The sequence below is a fragment of the Brachycentrus maculatus genome, unplaced genomic scaffold, assembly GCF_059751285.1.
Source record: "Brachycentrus maculatus isolate JH-2025_06_01 unplaced genomic scaffold, ASM5975128v1 h1tg000199l, whole genome shotgun sequence".
Classification (NCBI taxonomy): Eukaryota; Metazoa; Arthropoda; class Insecta; order Trichoptera; family Brachycentridae; genus Brachycentrus; species Brachycentrus maculatus.
This window is the reverse complement of record NW_028280950.1, coordinates 2,763,177-2,782,953: the sequence shown is the minus strand read 5'-3', so window position 1 is coordinate 2,782,953 and position 19,777 is coordinate 2,763,177. Positions and strand designations below refer to the sequence as shown.

Here is a 19,777-nt window from a genome sequence, read left to right as displayed (position 1 = left end):
ATGAGATTTCAAAGCGTTTGTTCATATTATTTAAACAAATCTTTAAAAAAAATACAAGTAAATTTTTACATACATATATTCACCAGGTCAAAAATCATCATTGTTTTGATATTATACGAAATATTTACATTTCAATATACAAAAACAAATCATTTATACTTTAGTAGGAAGCTTTATGCTTGATTCGTCCCTTTTAAAATGTCTTATATGACATGGTTTATTTTTTAGTTGTCTATTACGAATGTAGTTACTGATCAAATAATAAGCTATTGTGTTCTTATACGTTTGCTATCAAGTTTACTCACTTTCTGATGGGTTTCTATCGTGCTTTATTAAGTTTATATTTATTTATTTATTTATGTTTAAATGACAAATGGCTGATATCTACAAAAGTATTTTTTTACGAGTATATGAAAAATAACTGTATTTAATTTATTATAACTAAAAGTAACCTAACAACTGGTAAACACGTATATTTTTAAGTAACATAACGTAGGTTTGTAATGATTGTACAATAATATTTTTTCTTATACTGCTATTAAACATATACAAAACTATCGTAACACATATCGCTCACTCCTTTCAAGAACGTCATAAATCAAAAAACTTGATTTTTCAGGAGAACGTTTTTAAAGTTCAAACATAAAATACAATGTATTAAAAATAAATATCAAGCCACTTATTTAACTTTTTACTGTGCAACAGATCTTTTGAGGTAAAACCTGAAGGTTTTTTCTGCATTTGAAAAATATTTAATATGTGTAATAAAATACTTAAACATTACCTTTTCTTCAAAATGCAAAAACAACATTTTCTGCCCTGTAGCGGGTAAATATTAAGTTAAAAATATGCCTCTTTTGCTGGGATATAGTATATTTTCTGGGCATTCCGAAAACATGCACAACTGAAAATTGTCGTTTTTTGATTTATGACGTTCTTGAAAGGAGTGAGCGATATGTAGAAAATTAGAGAAATCATGGAAAGCATTTCGCTTCGTCGGCACCGTCCGAACAGTCAGTATGGTGGTCGCAAAGCTGCTCCAAGGTGATACATCTTCCATCGACACATCTCAGCTCACCCTGGGGACAAGGAGACGAATGTGACGTCAGACCGGAAACGGACTCCATTTCTTGAATCATTCTTGTCACGTTCATTTTCCCAGTCTCCGCGACGTTCCCACTCTCTGTAGTCTTTCCAGCTTCTGTCACGTTGGCCTTCTTGCTGTCGGAACAGGATCCCCTGATGCAAGGAGGTACCCTGGTGGATATGCGCTTCTTGCAGTTTGGATCCCCTAACGGGCAGGGGGTGGGTCTTCGGATGCTGATGGAGGAAGAAGCACTAGTGGCTTGGACGGCTCTAGGGGTTGTTGTCTGAGAATACACCAATTTCTTGCGGGATGATAGAGCCGTGAGGGGTTTGAATTTCGGGAGCACGGAGTCGCTCATCATTAGGATTTCTTTGCTGCTTTCGTACTCCATCGTTGGTCTTGCGGTAACTGAAATGCAGTAAAGATATTAGTTGAACATGAAAAATTAGTCTAAGAAATATTTCGACAAATTGTACGTTATATCGATGAAATGATAGTAATAAAATGTTCTCGTCTTTAATAAGTACCTACATCAGAAATACTAATTGCTTGAAAAATTCGGACCATGCTGTATTAACAATAAGTTTATTTAGGCAACATTATTAGGAACCATAATAATTAACTGGAGATGAAAAACTACAATGAAGGAGGATAAAAGTCGGAGCCAGGAATTGTAGAACAACTATGACCAATATTTACGGAGCTAAAGTGTAGTGGAGTCGAGCGGCTGAACGCTGCTCTACCCTCATTTTTTTCTCCCACATAATGCATACTGGAAAACACTAAAGTAAGATTGTAAGAATCCCTTACCCGTAGCATGACCTTGCATTTATAAGCAGGGTGCAAAAAAGGAAAAGAAAAAAATAAAATACTGATCAAATAGTAAGTATCTAAAACAATTAAATGAAATTCAGGCTCTCTCTCTTAAAAAAATTGGTGTAAACTAATTCGGAATGCATCTCACTGATGTTGTAATAGAGTGAGCTATACACACGCACACGCATATACACGCCATATGTTATAACATATGGCACCACAATCAGCTATCCACCAAGTCTATTGAATAACTACCCGCATGTGAAAGGGATTCAAGATCATCGTATATACACAAGTTCAAAAATTAATTATGTGAACTTTATACAAGGACATAAAGCCTCTTTAGCGATTCTAATGCCAAGTCGTAATCCCCGGGATTCTCAGACCTCTATCTTCTTTCATATAATCTGATGTTTCATCTCAAGTTACTATATTTATATCAAGACACCGATAGTATCAACAATATACTAGTATATGAATAAACCTGTATTCGCAGGGTTGGCGGTTGTCTTGCTGGTGGTGCTCTGCAGGCGCGGGGGCCGCGGAAGGCGCGCGGGGCGCGGGTGCTGGCTGGCCGCCCCCTGCACGTCCCCCTCCCCCTCCCCGCCCTCCCCGCACCCCAGCTCGTCCTCCCCCCGCCCGGAGCAGTCGGGGTGCCCGTCGCACACCCACTCCTCGGGAATGCAGTTACCCTGTTCGGCACATCTGAAAAATATACATATCGTAGTCATACAGAAGAAAGTGACCAGAAAACCAGAGTACCTACACTGCATCTTGTAAAAAAAAATAATCTCAGCAGATTTACAAAATTAACGGTTTATAAAAATCATTTTGAAAAGAAAAGAGTTATTTTTGGTTAGGAGTAAAAAAATCTAAAATATTTTAACAATATATATTCTAAAAAATAATCCAATTCCAATATACATATCGTAGTCATACAGGAAAAGTGACCAAGTGCATTTCTTACAAAAACGTGATCATTGACTATTTGATATCTTACTAGCTTAATATTGCCCTGAAAAACATCCCGAAGGATTTTAAACTTGAAAGTATAATATGTTGAGTTGTTAAAAATGACTAACTGCGTTGATATTTATTTTCTTACCAAGCAAAAGTGACTTAAATGGCCCTCCTGAATATTTTACGTTTTGTTAGTTGGTCACTTTCTCCTGTACGACTACGATATCTCAAATTAAGGCACATTGGCGAGCTTATTCCTAAAGAGCAATATCTTCCAACCAACCAAAAACAGACTAGTGATATTGGTCCAAACGTTTGATACCATATATAGCTGTTTGCAATCAGAGGGTAGATAGTGCTTGAACATTAAAAAAAAACATAAATTACAAATTGATGATAACGAGGAAGGCAAAGGAAAAAAGGAGTCAAGGGAAGGAGGTAGATGGAAAACTAGGGGAGGAGGTTTGATGGACAGTTAGGAATCTAATGATAGATATTAATGTCTTCTCTCCGTGACGTTTCCATCTTCTATCTCATCTTAATTTTCTTTAAACCTAGGTAACATTTGTCGTCCGCCTCCATGGTGTAATGGTTAGCGTGTTTAGCTACCGTGCTGGAAGTCACGGGTTCGATTACCAAGGGGGGGCGTGAAAATATATATTAGTGATTTTACCCTCTAATATTAATTAAATTTCACTCTGGTGAATCTGATCTTTTTCGGCCGTCCTAAATCTGTTCTCTCGCTCACATTCGCGCATATAATTTCTTAGTCATTCTCTCGTTATACATTCACCGAGTAACGAGTCACCGCAATATAGTAGAGACATCTATGAAATTACCTAAATTCATTCGGAGAGCAGCCATCATCGCACCCTTCCTCGTCGGTTCCTCCGGGGCAGTCGGAGATGGTGTCGCAGCGCCAGTGCGCCGGCACGCACGAGCCGTCCGCGGGGCAGCGGAGCTCCCCGGCCGGGCACGCCGGGCCCCCTGCCCCCCGGCCGCGCTGGGGGGCGCAGCCCTCGCCGGAGGCTGGGTACAGCGAGCACTGGAACACGGCTGCCAGGTCCGCCGGGGCGGCGGAGATCACATCCCGACAGGAGGAAGCTATTTCTGTAATCATCAAGTAAAAATATTATTTATTGATTTGGCATTAACTTTGTGGAATTACTACCTTATTGTTTTACTATTCATCTATCGATAAAAACAACAGTAGTTTTCGAAACTAGTCGTGTGTAATGAAATAAAACTCAATGAGTGATATACAAATTTGCTTTAAGGCAGAGGTAGACAAACTTAGAGCGCTAGGTATATACATATGTTATTTATGTGTTTTCATACTCATTTTTACAAACAACAAATTAAAATAATGTGCACTCACTGACTTTTCCATGCCGTGGGCATATTTTACAATATTTGTTTATAAAATTAAATGAAAGACAATTTATGACATTTGCTAAAAAAAATTAAACACGTTTCAGGCGTATCTCATAATTCGGGAAGGATCTTTCATACATTTAATAATAAAAACAGAATGAGGATGGCCAAACATGAGTTGACACGATCAGATCAAACAGAACTACTCCATCTAGTGGTGTCAAAAGTCTGCGTAATCGGAGGGCATGTGTGACTAGATGTATCGATGTGAAGGAGTCTAGGAGTGTTTGTCAGAACAGAATAGTGTGGCGTTCCATCCTATCTGCCAACCCCTCCGAGGAAACGGCATGATGGTAGTAGAAATTGTAGTAGTAACTCTTCAAAATTACAATTATTTTATGTATACAAGGATGACAGATTTCACTAAAAACACCAATTCTATAAAATATTAGATACCATCGCAAGCTGGACGACAAGGCGGCAGGACTTGCATGCCTCTTGGACGGCATTCCGGCTCCAGCAAGGAGCAGAGGAACTGGCGGGCGCGGGGGCTGCACCCGGAGCGCAGCAGCGCCTGCAGCAGGTTAGCTCCCTCGGCTCCAGCCGCCAGCAGGGTGGCGCCCCCCGCCAGTGGCTGGGTAGTCAGGTCGTAAGGCAACACTCCACGGCACATAGACAGTCGTGTAGAGAAACAGATACCTGATATTTGGGAAATAAACATTATAACCACCATTTGGAAATGACGATTAAAAGTGGATACTTCTGACCAATAGCTAACCTTCAACTACTGGCAATACACAGAGGTCAATTAGGGAAAATCTTGAATACAGGTCACATTTCTTCCATAAGCAACAAATCCAAACAGTCAACAGTTGGGATTTGCGATAGTTCATAAGAAACTGTCACGAAAGGTGGTATCATACATGATAAAAATAATGAAGGACATTGGTTCCATAAACCAAGCTAGGACACAAAATACCGAACCCTCTTCTAGTGGAACGGAAGGTCTGTTGACGATAGTCAACAATTCAGCTTCTCCTGAGGAGTTTTACATGGTTTTCTCCCGGCAATGAGCAGATGCTGAGAAGTTCCTGATTGGCTCACACTAGTTTATCCTCCCAGTTCCAAGCACAGATTAAAATGAAATATGTTCTTAGCTAGAAGAAAAAACCTTGTACATCATAATCAAGGTTAATATAATAATAAACGCAATTTCCATCTACAAAAAAACAGTCAACCTATAATTATAAATTGTATACAAATGATGAATATACTGATATTTGCCTCAGTAGAAAGAAAGACCTCAGACACAAAACTAAATTCTTTTCAGATTTCTCCTCATTCACAGCTGTAAAATTCCCATAAATGCGATTTTGAGAATTTGGAAGGAAAACATTAATTTGTTTAGAGGAAATATCGCTTTAGAACTCACCATCTTCAGTGGTGTTCCACCGACTCCTGACTGTTGTACTTCTCACTTTGTTCCTTCCTACCATCGAGGGAAGAGTTGGAGATACTCTTGTGTTATAGACGGACGACTGAGTTGTGCTTCTTACGCTCGCGGCTTCTTCAATGGGTATACCGAAGCTGTTCTGGTGTCCTGATGTAAAGCTAGGAATACTTTTAATTGCTTGAAATCCTTTATCTATGTTTGGTTCAGAAATATCAGGGTGTACTCTGTTGAATTTATCAGAATCCTTTTCCACGGATTCTCCTGATCCACTAGTCGTAGATTCAATTGCGTCTTTGTTATAAAATATGGCAAAAGTTTGAGTTTTGTCGTAGATGTCGGTAACAGGATGAGTGGCAAGTTTTTTTAGATTGCGTTTTTCGTTGGACTCTGCATCTTCGTGTTCATTTCCATATTGTACAGATGGAGATAAGTTGGTTGGGAAGATAGGAGCAGATGGAGTAGTAGACTTGAACTTTGTGACTCTCAACGGATCGACACCGGAAGCAGGAACTAATTCAACGAAACTTTGCAGTCCTTCATCATCCGCGCTATCGTCATCCGCATAGCCGAACATCAGTTCATCTGAAAAAGTTGAATATTATTTACCTACTGTTTGTTCCGAGACAATTTGATAACGGTCTCGCTAGGCAAAACAGCTGTTACACAGTAAAATTATAAATTTTGGTTTATCATAAATTTTGTTTTATTTATATTAATAATAATAGATCATGGATTTTACAAAGAGATAAAAAAAATATCCACAATAAACAAAAATGGTTAAATTCAGAATTATCAACACTAGGTTCGAAGGCTTGATTGTTGTAGAAATATAGAAACTTTTAAACATTATACATTATTGTACATAATTGTCCGCCTCCGTGGCGTAATGGTTAGCGTGTTTAGCTACCGTGCTAGAGGTCCCGAGTTCCCATGGAGGGAGGTGAAATTAAATATTGGTGATTTTACATTCGTTTAGTATGACCTTGGACTGGTCCCTGAAGCGTAGGAGTGATCAACTTGCCGTAATGTAAGTAACGATCAAGATAACACTGCAACAATACGATTAAGTGCCCTATGCACCATTTGGTACGAATAAGGGTAAGAAGAAGAAGGATACATAATAACACTGGCCAACAATGATTTTGTAACTGAAAATTAAATTTTGATGACTGATTTGGACTAAGTTAATCGTCCTTATTCAAAGTCTACATGGTGACAAGCTTGTATCACGTCAAGTTTTGATGTTACAGTCATATTATTGTTTGTATGGACCCCATACATTGAAGCCGTAATAGTGATTGGTATCTAGACATGTTTTAGTCTAAGGTCTAAGGGATTCAAAAAAGTATTGATAATTATGGAGTAACAGTGGAAATACATAATATTAACTTATAAATATTGAATACGATAGCATTATATGTTTATATATATTTGTACATAAATAATAAGATAAACTTTAGTCAATATCAGAATTAAAAATATCCAAAACTAAAAAATCTGACATGCTACTTTTTTTTTGCTTTCGTTTTTGAATTTAGCTATGCAAAGTGCATAAAGATCAAATTGCCAAGAGTAAATTGTTGGGCAGTGTTATTAGCATATTTTGGTAACGTGTCTTTTTATTTCGCGTTATATTTAAAAGGAACGCGCTGAAAATGAAATTTAAGGCATTATTTAAATAAGTCATACCTTTTTCTTTTTGTTTTGTAGATTCACTACTCTTGACGATAATTGTTTGGTCCAGAAGTATCTTGGACGGTGAAAGTTTTGAATCTGTGGCCTCTTTTTTACCATCGCCATGCTTCGAGGATACCTTCGCACCTGGTGCGTAATTTTCTTTAGTGAATTGTCCTTCGCTCTGGAGCCAGTCAGTGGAGTTAGATCCTTGCGACGGAGCAAGAATGGGAGGATTATCTGCAACGAAATAAAAAAATAGATACAATAAACATACATAGTAACCTTTAAGAAATTCAAAAAATTTTTTTTTAAGAAGAGTGTCCGTTGATGGCTTCTTCTCGTTAGTAAGGACAAGGTGGAAAGAGAATTAATTAAAGTCCAGGCGTAATTATTTTATTTTAAAACCTTTCTACTGTAAATTGTTATTGTATCTTTTGTATATATTGTATAAAATCTAGTAATTAAAAAAACATATTTTTATACATATACATATATATATATATATATATATATATATATATATATATATATATATATATATATATATATATATATATATATATATATTTATATATATATATATATATATATATATATATATAAATATATATATATATATATATATATATATATATATATATATATATATATATATATATATATATATATATATATATATATATATAAATATATATATATATATATATATATTTATATATATATATATATATATATATATAAATATATATATATATATATATATATATATATATATATATATATATATATATATATATATATATATATATATATATATATATATATATATATATATATATATATATATATATACATATATATATTTATTTATGTATAAATATATATATATATATATATATATTTATATATATATATATATACATATATATATATATATATATATATATATATATATATATATATATATATATATATATATATATATATATATATATATATATATATATATATATATATATATATATATATATATATATATATATATATTTATATATATAATTTATAAGGCTATATATACAATTAAAATTACAACAAAAAACAACATTTTTTTCAATAAAAATTAAGAAAAGAGCATTAAAGTATTATATTTATAAATTTTATCACCAAAAGAAAATCATGATTAATTTTTTGCATTTTTGAAACATTGGAATCGATACAAGGGATATATTATAATGAGTGAGTAAAGAATAAAGAAAAATTCTCTGCTTAAAAAAAGCTTTTCTCGTCCCAACATAGAAGGCTGTTGTGAACTCGCACATACTGTGTTACAAGTTTGATCAACATATTTAAGTTAAAAAAATGAGTAGTATGGTGTTCAATCATACAATAGATAGAATTGGTAAATTTTATACGTGTGTAAAGTGATCACTTAACCGAGCTTATGACGGTCGTGAGCCCTGTAAATGCCCAAACTTCCATATTCTTCTTCATCTATGTTGAGATGTCAAATAAATAATGTAAAAAATAACTCCTGATTGGAGATAATCCAAATTTGTAAACAAGTATTTGGACACATTAAATATAGAAAAATGTCTAGAAAACCCTAATTCTTACTGTTATTATGTATGTACAAAGTTGACACATACATTATTCACTGATTTGGCATAAACTTTTGTTTATTTTTTGACATCTCAACATAGATGCATAATTGTGATGTCTGGGCATTTACGGGGTTTACGACCGTCATAAGCTTGTTTAAGTGATCACTTTACACACAAGTAACATTCACCAATTCTACCCATGATTGACAACCAAAACTACTCAAATTCTTGGAACTTCTATACATATGGTTCAATTTCGAAAATTTAACTTGAGTTAAACTTAAGTTTGTATTTTCACTTGTTGATGATAACATGTGCAGTTCTCGAAACTAGTCGTGTTTATATTTTTAAACTAAAAAGTGGTTACGTGCTAGGAAACTCGACTGCTAAGTGGTAACAGTTTGAAATCCGCCGTGCAGTGCGTAGTTCTCAGAACGTGGTGCATTTAGATGCTCTATAAATAATGGCCTGTGATAATTTAGCCGAAGAAGACACTTCCTCAATCCAATAGTACTCGTAATATTCTAACATTGTGTAACAACTTTCCCCGGTGGTCAGAAGTCAAGTACTGCGATTACGGATTATAATTATAGTCTCGCGATATTTGCGAAACGCGTGACATGAAGTACGGTATAGAAACGAGAGGACGTGATGGTGTTAGACATGTCTTGTACTCGTAACATGGAAGCTGCTAAGCTAATAGGCTCTAATCCAGTGGTTCTTAACCAGGGTTCGATTGTACCCCAGAGGTTCGGTGAGTCAGTCTCCAGGATTTGGCAGAGGTCTCAACGTTTTAGTGTAAACAAATGTCAACGTATTGGTTAAAAAAAGCTCTGGAGATTTTCATACCGTTTGTTCCAACATATCTTTGCGAGGAATCCTATTTGAGGATGCTGGATTGACATTTTTACTTTGCTTATTATATACTAGTACAAAGTATACCTCATTCACAAGGAAATGTTTTTCTATATATTTATAGATCCGGTAGGTATTTAATTAAGAAAGGCGTGTTGAGATAGTTTGGGGATGTGGAACGAATGCGTGAGAAAAGGGCGGCAAAGCAAATTAGTGAGGCGAATGTATATTAACAGCAAAACTTGGCATGACCAGGTATGTCAAATATTTGAAAGCGATCGGGTCAGAAGTCGAAATAATCGGCGGGAATGTATGAGGTGATACATGACTGTGGAAGAAGCAAAGAATGTTTGCAAAGGCAGAGTGGTGTGGCGTTCTATTCTGCGTGATGATAAGTTAGTTAGATGGTTATGGATGGTAGTAGTTGGAGCTATTTAGAAACACAGGAATTGTGCGAAATATTTTTTTTGTGAGATTATAAGACACGATATCCTAGAAGACCATTACATTTCGGTTCAGATAAAGTGGCTGTTTCGTGTACAAAATAATCATAAATATTTTACAATAATATTGGTATGCATATGTAAAATATTCAATACCAATTTGTATGCTAATATGCGCATTTACCAATAAAATTACAATTCTTAATCAATGTTGCTGCACCCTTATCGCTCGCAACCAAATATAACTAATCGATTTTACACGTTTTATGAAAATTGCGAAATACCAATGAGCACTGTACAAATATTCGCATATTCTGTGTAAGCTACAGTTGTTATTAAAAACATAAATGCGTGTGACTAAGTACTTATACTTCCTTCATACATGTTAATAAATGTACCAATGCATTAGAGTGTATCTGAGTAAATGACTGGTTAATGAAACCGATTATATTCAAATTGTACTTAAGGCCCAGCATTCGTTAAGTCGCAACATAATTATCTCTAAATCCAGGTAACAGTTTCCGTAAAAAATAAGTTTTTCTTCGAAATAATTAAATGGTTTTGAAAAGAAACCTTAAATAAAACAATAGTAAAAAAAATGATAAAAATTAGTTTTCTATAAATATATATATATATATATATATATATATATATATATATATATATATATATATATATATATATATATACATATATATATATATATATATATATATATATATATATATATATATATATATATACATATATATATATATGTATATATATATATATATATATATATATATATATATATATATATATATATATATATATATATATATATATATATATATATATATATATATATATATATATATATATATATATATATATATATATATATATATATATATATATATATATATACATATATATATATATGTATATATATATATATATATATATATATATATATATATATATATATATATATATATATATATATATATATATATATATATATATATATATATATATATATATATATATATATATATAAATATATATATATACTGAAAAAACAAAAAATATCCGAATTACATTCTTTAAAAAAATCGGGCGTAGCATATAACTTCTTCGGCGGTTGCTGGTGAATGAGTCTTTGGGAATATACCCTTAATTAGTGAGGATAGGATACAAGGGGTAATGATTCACTACATCATTTTTTTTAAATGTATTTTTCTTTCAAGTTTTTGCTTTTATCGAGAAAAAAAAACATAAAATGCCCATCATTTGTACAATAATCAACAGTTCGTACCTCTCTTTCAGATGCATACCATATATCTAGAAAAACAAGTATCGTATAACGTATAAGATATGTTGAAATTCATCAATTAATAGTTTATCTGTGTTCTAATTACATGCACCCAAGTCAAATTGTTACGTGTATGAGATTGATTATACGTGTAATTTAATTTCCAACCACACACGCCTTCGGGCTGTTACACCTAAGGTGTTGTTAGCTTTATTATCATCTAGCATCTAGTAAATTCAATACCTACATATGATTTTAAAATAAATTATGTGGCGTTGCAAAAGTTGAGTATGCGGGTACTAAATATTAAGTTCAAATTGACCGTTTCTTATACGTATACAGGTATTAACAAACGTTCTGATCAGACAGGCAGTATACACTGAGAAATAAGTCATTTAAAGTCCAGTATTTGATTAATCGTAAGAAGAGAGAATTGAACGCCACACCAATCTATCTTTGCAAAACAATCTTCTCATCTTTAACATTCGTGCATTATAATTATTTATTATTTATTTTGTATTATTTTTACTAAAACTCTGTATGAATTATTCTTCTTCTAACCTTTATCAGCACTCAATGGTGCATAGGGCACCGCGTCGTATAGAGAAAGTGTTATCCTGATCGTTAAAAACACGAAAAAAAGGTGATCAGCCTTCCGCTTCAGGTGCCAGTCCAGGGTCATATTAATTAAAAATTAGACTGAAAATTCACTAATAAATTATTTTGACCCTCTTGGGAATCGAACCCGGGACCTCCAGCATGATAGTCCAGCGTGCTAAACACTACACTTTAGAGCCGGATAATTAATTATTAATAAATTTTTTTTATGTCCGTGTTGGAACCCTTACTTGTAAAAATAAGTTAAAGTTCTAAGTCGAGTAAAGTTAAAATATTTACAGGAAATATATCGTCAAACATTTCATGGTACATATGGATTTTGCTGACTTTCTTCTACGCCAACGCCTTTCTGAATTACCGGAATAAGAAGCGGAAATTATTATCCGCAACATCCATTACATCGCCTGGCATAACTTTTATTCGATGATTAAACACATAAATATTCCGATTTAAATCTACAATATATTGGGACATGTATTTGGAGATTGCATCCTGTTGACTTGAACCGATAAGATCGTCATTTATTGCATGTGCACAAATACAAAAAGTACCGTAGAACGGGGATACTTGAACATTGATGTGTTACTTGAGCCCAGTACATTTTTTTTATTTGGATCGTGGTATCGATCTTTCGCCTCCGTAGTGTAATGGTCAGCACAGATTCGCAGGGGGGGGGGGGGTCTAATAAATATAAGTAATTTTTTCACTCCAATATTTATTCAATATTACCCTGGACTGGTGCCTGAAGCGGAGGGCTGATCACCTTTCCTTCGTGTGTTAACGATCAAGATAACACTGCGTTTATATGATGCAGTGCCCTATGCACCATTGGGGTGCGGATAAGGGTTCGAATAAAATGAATCAATCGAAGTATCGTGACAATAAGTGTCACCTGTCAGGGAAACAATGAATAATGTTCATTATTGTAGACCAAATACAGATTTTTTTTTGTACTGGGGTCAAGTAACCTACAAAGTTCAACTAGCCCCATTCTACGGTACCTACGCTTAATACAGTCACACAGCCACAATACGAAGTCAGTAAACCATGAAAGGTTTGAAATTTATCAGCCATTCGAGAATTCTTCTTCTGTTCGTGTCATGTCAGGTCCCCCTGACGTCGAGTATCACTTGAGAGTAATTGTCCTTATCTTGGGCAGCTCTAAACAGGGCCTCGACGGTACTGATCCTCGTCCAATCTCGTCTTTTCTGGAGCCAGGATATCTGCCTTCTGCCCACACCTCGTCGACCCTCTATTTTGCCTTTTATGATTAGGTGCAATAGCAATATTCGAGAATTCTTTAGACTTAAAATTTAAAGGGGTACTCGTAAACATATAATCCTGCAATGGCTGCCCAAGGAGCCAGACATGTCTCCGAGAACATTAAAAAATAAATATATATCAAAGTCGTACAGGAGAAAGTGACCAACTACCAAAACGTAAAATGTTCAGGAGGGCCATTTAAGTCACTGTTGCTTGGCAAGAAAATAAACACCAATGCAGTTAGTCATTTTTAACTAGTCAATATATTATACTTCTAAGTTATTTTTTGACATCTCATCAAAGATGAAGAAGAATATGGAAGTCTGGGCATTTACGGGGCTGACGACCGTCATCGGCTGGTTTAAGTGATCACTTTACACACATGTAACATTCACCAATTCTACCCATTATTGACAACCACAACCACACTACTCAAATTCTTGGAAGTTCTTTATATATGAACCAATTTAGAAACCTTGTTCTTGAATCACTAGAACTTCACTAGAGACATCTATTGGTGAGATGTAAATAAGCTTTTTACTAAGCAGAAACTCTTATATTAGTATGTGAGGTCCAAATCCTGGATTATAATCAAACACATGAGAAACGCCAGAAAATACCATTTTCATTTTTATTATTATTTTACTTCTAAGTTTAAAATCCATAAAAAAAGCAATATTAAGCTAGTAAGATATCAAATAGTCAATGATCATGTTTTTGTAAAACAATGCACTTGGTCACTTTTTTCTTTATGACTACGATATGTATGTATATTGGAATTGGATTATTTTTTAGAATATATATTGTTAAAATATTTTAGATTTTTTTACCCCTAACCTTTAAATAACTCTTTTCTTTTCAAAATGATTTTTATAAAACGTAAATTTTGTTATTATGCTGAGATTATTTTTTTATTACAAGATGCAGAGTAGGTACTCTGGTTTTCTAATTTTCTCATATCTTATAAATGTTAGTACATACCTATACTAACAAATATCTAAAGTAATAGTTTATAGCATAATATACTAATAAATAATCGCTATCAATAACTTTGTAAATTAACATTCGATAATGTCAATAAGATTCACTTAAATGTCATTCAAATTCATTAGTGTCATTTAAAAGTTTTGACGGCTCGCAGACAAAGCGATCTAGGTTTAAAATTTGACACCTATGACGGAGAAATGTTTGTATAATTTTATTGCATTAAAAAAACTTTCTATCTCATGAAATTACATAAGTTTGCACTTAGAGTATACCAGGACATCATATTTTAACTGTTCGACGTTTAAGAGGTGAGTCCAAGCTATGATAATTAAATTGTTTTAAACCTTTACACTGTAAATTGTTATTGTATTTATTGTATGTAATGTATATAATCTAATAATAAATAAATGAAAATAATAAAAATAAACATTTGTATTAACATGTAAGTATTTCGGCTCAACACAGGGCATGCCTAAAGAGCCGTAATACAAATAGTAAAAAAATGTATGTATCTATGAAATAAATAAATGTATGTCGTATAATTTTGTATATGTTATAATGTTGAATAATTTACAATATAACACATGCGATAATCTCTATTTACAATATTACCTATGTATTTTTTTACTTCTTTGGCTTGAAAAAATAATGCATCCGGAAATATACAAGTACATCCGTTCCACAAAATATTGCGAAATTTAGTTACATAACGGTTTGACGTAATTCAATTTAATATTATTTTTGATACATTGTTTTCATATACGTAGATATCGAGATATCTTGGCAGAAAGTAGAGAAAATTATACTGAAGGGTGTACTCTCAAATATACAATTCAGTACGCGACCGGCTGCGCGAAGAGCCAAGTGTGTTGTCAACATAATTTAATTTGGAATAAATATATATAGGATTTTTTTTTTTTAGAATACATATTGCTATTTTTTTTTTAACCACTTGCTTTTCAATAATACTTCTTTTTTAAGAACCATATATTTGTTTTGAAGAAAAACTTATTTTTTCAATACAAAAACGGTGTTTTATGCAAAAATTTCAATAAGGTTTAAAGATAATCAAATTGCAAGCTTTTAATTATCCCGCCTTAATTGAGATATCAATTTAGTTTAAAATCTATATTTATATATATGACTTTGGTAATTTCAAACGAACCCGTTTAAATTTACCAAATAGAAAAACATCGTTCTTTACTGTCTAGATTAAAGAATTTAGATGAAAATCCATTAAAAAGGCTTCTGCATATAACTCACCTCTTAACATTTACGGATTATGCAAAGTTTTTTTTAATCAGAGATGTGTGTATATCTTTACTCATAATTCTATAAATTGACATTGATATTTTAAAACTGGTTTTTCATAACCGTCTCTCGGCGGATGTTATAATTTGACAGGAAAACCCCTTTTTATTGGATATTAACAAAATAAGTACATAATATTTATCTTAATTGTTTTTCAGATAATCTATCAAGTTGGCAGTGACAAGAATACTTTCGTTTAACGTTATGTTTTATGCGAAGTGTATGAAATAATACATAGTTAATAATAACGTGTATGAAATGGGCGTTACTGCCGAATTGATACTATACCGGTTTCACAAAAAATACTTAAATAAATCAGTTACACATAATAGTTCATAACATCGTTCTCTACTGTACAAAATTCCACTTGTAAAATTTCTTGTAAAACACTATATTTTTTTTTCAAATCCTTTGGTTAAGGGCCAACAAATGATAAATTGCAACTTTAAACCCAGGTAACATTTGACGTAATTAATTTTTTCCCCTAAAAATACCGTTAAGTTGAATATTTTAATATTTAATATTCGATGAAAGGAGACTGAATGTAGCCAAAAGGGATCTTTCAGATGAAAGTGAGGTAAAACGATCTACAATATTCGAATGGCGATACTAAAAGAAAATAATGCAAGGCTGTGATAAGCATTATCGATAACATTTTTTGTGTGTCCAAATACTTGTTCACAAATCTGGATTATCTCCAATTATAGGAGTTATTTTCATATTATTTTTGACATCTCATCAAAGATGAAGAAGAATATGGAAGTATGGGCATTTACGGGGCTGACGATCGTCATTTGCTGGTTTAAGTGGTTGTCAATAATGGGTAGAATTAGTGAATGTTACACGTGTGTAAAGTGATCACTCAAAACCAGCCTATGACGATCGTCAGCCTTGTAAATGCCCAGACTTACATATTTTTCTTCATCTTTGATTAGATGTCAAAAATAACATTATCGATAAGTTTAAGAAATATATGTTGAGATAGTACGGACATTTGAAGATATGAGGTTGAGTCAACAACATGGTTTCAGAAAAAAATGGACAGACTTATAAATAATTCGCCCAGCCGTCTACCACAAAATAACCTAGTAAAGGCTAGGTACGTTAATATGAACCAGTGCCCTAAATTTGTGCCATAATATGGCGGTAATAGGATCGATTACTTTCATTTGCAACAAAAACAATACCTTATAAAAATTCTAAGTCGCAATAAAAGATAGAGACTCGATCTGATGAGCACAGCGTTCCCATTCCTGAGGCTATTTGCTTTCTAAATAAATAAATACTATTATTCTTTTATTTGCGTGGACTCTTTGTAAGAATTGGTTCTTTCCTACTTTCAAATTATGATATATTATTATATTATTCTCACTTGTGTATGCCCGACGAAAATCGAAGAAATCTCTGGCTATAATTATCAAAATTAATAATGTGTGCAATAAATAAGTGCTCTAAAGTTAGATTCCCATACAGCGGCGGCTGTAGCGGCGAACGCAAATACTCATTGATGAATTATCGCGATTTGTTTGATGAGGCAAATGCACTACAACAGACAAAGATAATTAAAGAAAAGTATTATGGGAATAGCAACAATGTTTTTCGATTGGGATTTCATACCCGTACTCGTACCAGGTTATGTATAAGTATAAGTGCATTCGTAATATATATATATATATATATATATATATATATATATATATATATATATATATATATATATATATATATAAATATATATATATATATATATATATATATATATATATATATATATATATATATATATATATATATATATATATATATATATATATATATATATATATATATATATATATATATATATATATATATATATATATATATATATATATATATATATATATATATATATATATATATAAAATACGATAAGTCCAAAAATGACAACTTTAGTTATCCATACAGTTTAAATTGGGAAAAGTACATATCGCTCACTACTTTCAACAGCGTCATATTTCAAAAATCGTCCATTTTCAGTTTTGCATTTTTTGGAATGATCAGAAAATGTACTATATCCCAGCAAAAGCGGCATATTTTTAACTTAATATTTACTCGCTACAGGGCAGAAAGTGTTGTTATTGCATTTTGAAGAAAAGGTATTGTTCAATTGTTTTTTTTAAATATACTTAATATTTTCAAATGGAGAAAAAACATTCAGCTTTTACCCAAAAAGATCTTTTGCAAAGTAAAAAGTTCAATAATTAAGTATTACTAATTAAGTATAAGTATTACTTTGTAAACTTCAAAAACGATCTCCTGAAAAATCAAGTTTTTTGATATACTTATCACGTCGTTGAAAGGAGTGAGCGATATGTTTTGTGACAGAATTCCACAAAAATATGAATATATCATAAGCGAATAAAAGTTAATTTTAATAAAAACCATTTGTTTTTCAGAATTTCAGTATCCAACGCATAAATTATTAAGAATTCATTTAGAAACGAATGTATAAAAAACCAAAAAGTTTACTACAAAAAAAAATCTGCACAAATTGATATTTTCAACGTAATCCAGTCGCTATATATGTAGTTATTGCATATTTAAAATTGCATACGTTTTATACAGCCATTTTTTCTGATCCTCAGGGGGGTCATCGGTAGCCACGATGAAACCACATCTTCCGGATGACAGTCCTGATGCGCTGGGCGAAATTTAAACCGTGAAAATTTTCAACACAAGTCTGAATGGGATAGGCCAAAGTAGGAATTTATTTCTGGCAAGTTTCAATAAACAACTTTTCAATAAACCCTTACTCACACCCCAGTGGTGCATAGGGCACTGCATAATATAAACGCAGTGTTATCTTGATCGTTAACACATGAAGGAAAGGTGATCAGCCCTCCTCTTCAGGTACCAGTCCAGGATTATATTGAATAAATATTAGATTGAAAAAATCTCCTATATTTATTTGATCCCCCCCTGGGAACCCAACCGGGGACCGCCAGAACGGTAGCCGAGGGTGCTGACCATTACACTTCGGAGGTGGACCAAGTTTCGTTTTATTTATTTTCAAAAATGATCAAGTTTTTTTCACATTTTTGCGCTAGCCGTCATCTTGAATTGAAGTGAATTCGTGCTTATTAAATAACTCGTTTAATTTCGAATCAAGACTAAAAACGGTAGTAAAAAACTTGTATGAAATATTATATTATTACGATTATGGTACTTAAATAAAAACCTAATGAACATGTACAGAATCAAAGCTACAACATTATGATCATATTTTTTATAAAGGAGAAAGCATTATTTGTTAAAAGTGACATACCGATATTAAATCCATACGTCATAATCACGCTAATTATCAATTTATAATCTGCTGTGTATGTTTTATTAATAGATGTTAATAGATTTTTTGTTTTTGAATTTTAATGTTACTAGTTTTTAAACATATTTTACAAAAAATGATAATTACAAATTTGAGCCAACGGCCATTGTGATATTATAAACAAATCACAATGCTGATCAAATATTAAATAAAAAATATTAGAAAGTAAAATGGGAAGTGAAAAAGTTAATTAATTGATATCGTTAAAGATTTAGTTAAGAGACTCGAAGTTAAATGATAAGTAAGTGCTGAAGCAAACTATTTTTCAACATTTTGAGTGTGTCCAAATACTTGTTCACAAAATCTGGATTATCTCCAATTACAGGAGTTATTTTCATATTATTTTTTGACATCTCATCAAAGATGAAGAAGAATATGGAAGTCTGGGCATTTACGGGGCTTACGACCGTCATAGGCTGGTTTAAGTGATCACTTTACACACGTGTAACATTCACCAATTCTACCCATTATTGACAACCACACTACTCAAATTCTTGGAAGTTCTATATATATGAACCAATTTAGAAACCTTGTTCATGAATCACTAAAACTTCACTGGAGACATCTATTGGTGAGATGTAAAGAAGCTTTTTATTAAGCAGAAACTCTTATATTAGTATGTGAGATCCGAATCCCGGATTATAATCACACACATGAGAAACGCCAGC

At 32.5% G+C, this 19,777-nt stretch overlaps 1 protein-coding gene across 1 annotated transcript in view; it reads right to left on the bottom strand.

The window, feature by feature from the left end:
- The window catches only part of LOC148307452 (uncharacterized), a 171,850-nt gene continuing 152,073 nt past the window's right edge, over nucleotides 1-19,777 (bottom strand). Inside the window, exons 4-9 of the mRNA XM_088263471.1 lie at nucleotides 7,380-7,604; nucleotides 5,670-6,272; nucleotides 4,694-4,936; nucleotides 3,703-3,973; nucleotides 2,388-2,608; nucleotides 1-1,495 (exon numbers count right to left, since the gene is read on the bottom strand). Of these exons, the coding sequence (XP_088119597.1) occupies nucleotides 975-1,495; nucleotides 2,388-2,608; nucleotides 3,703-3,973; nucleotides 4,694-4,936; nucleotides 5,670-6,272; nucleotides 7,380-7,604 (2,084 nt within the window). The 3' untranslated portion in view covers nucleotides 1-974. The remainder of the gene's footprint in view (nucleotides 1,496-2,387; nucleotides 2,609-3,702; nucleotides 3,974-4,693; nucleotides 4,937-5,669; nucleotides 6,273-7,379; nucleotides 7,605-19,777) is intronic.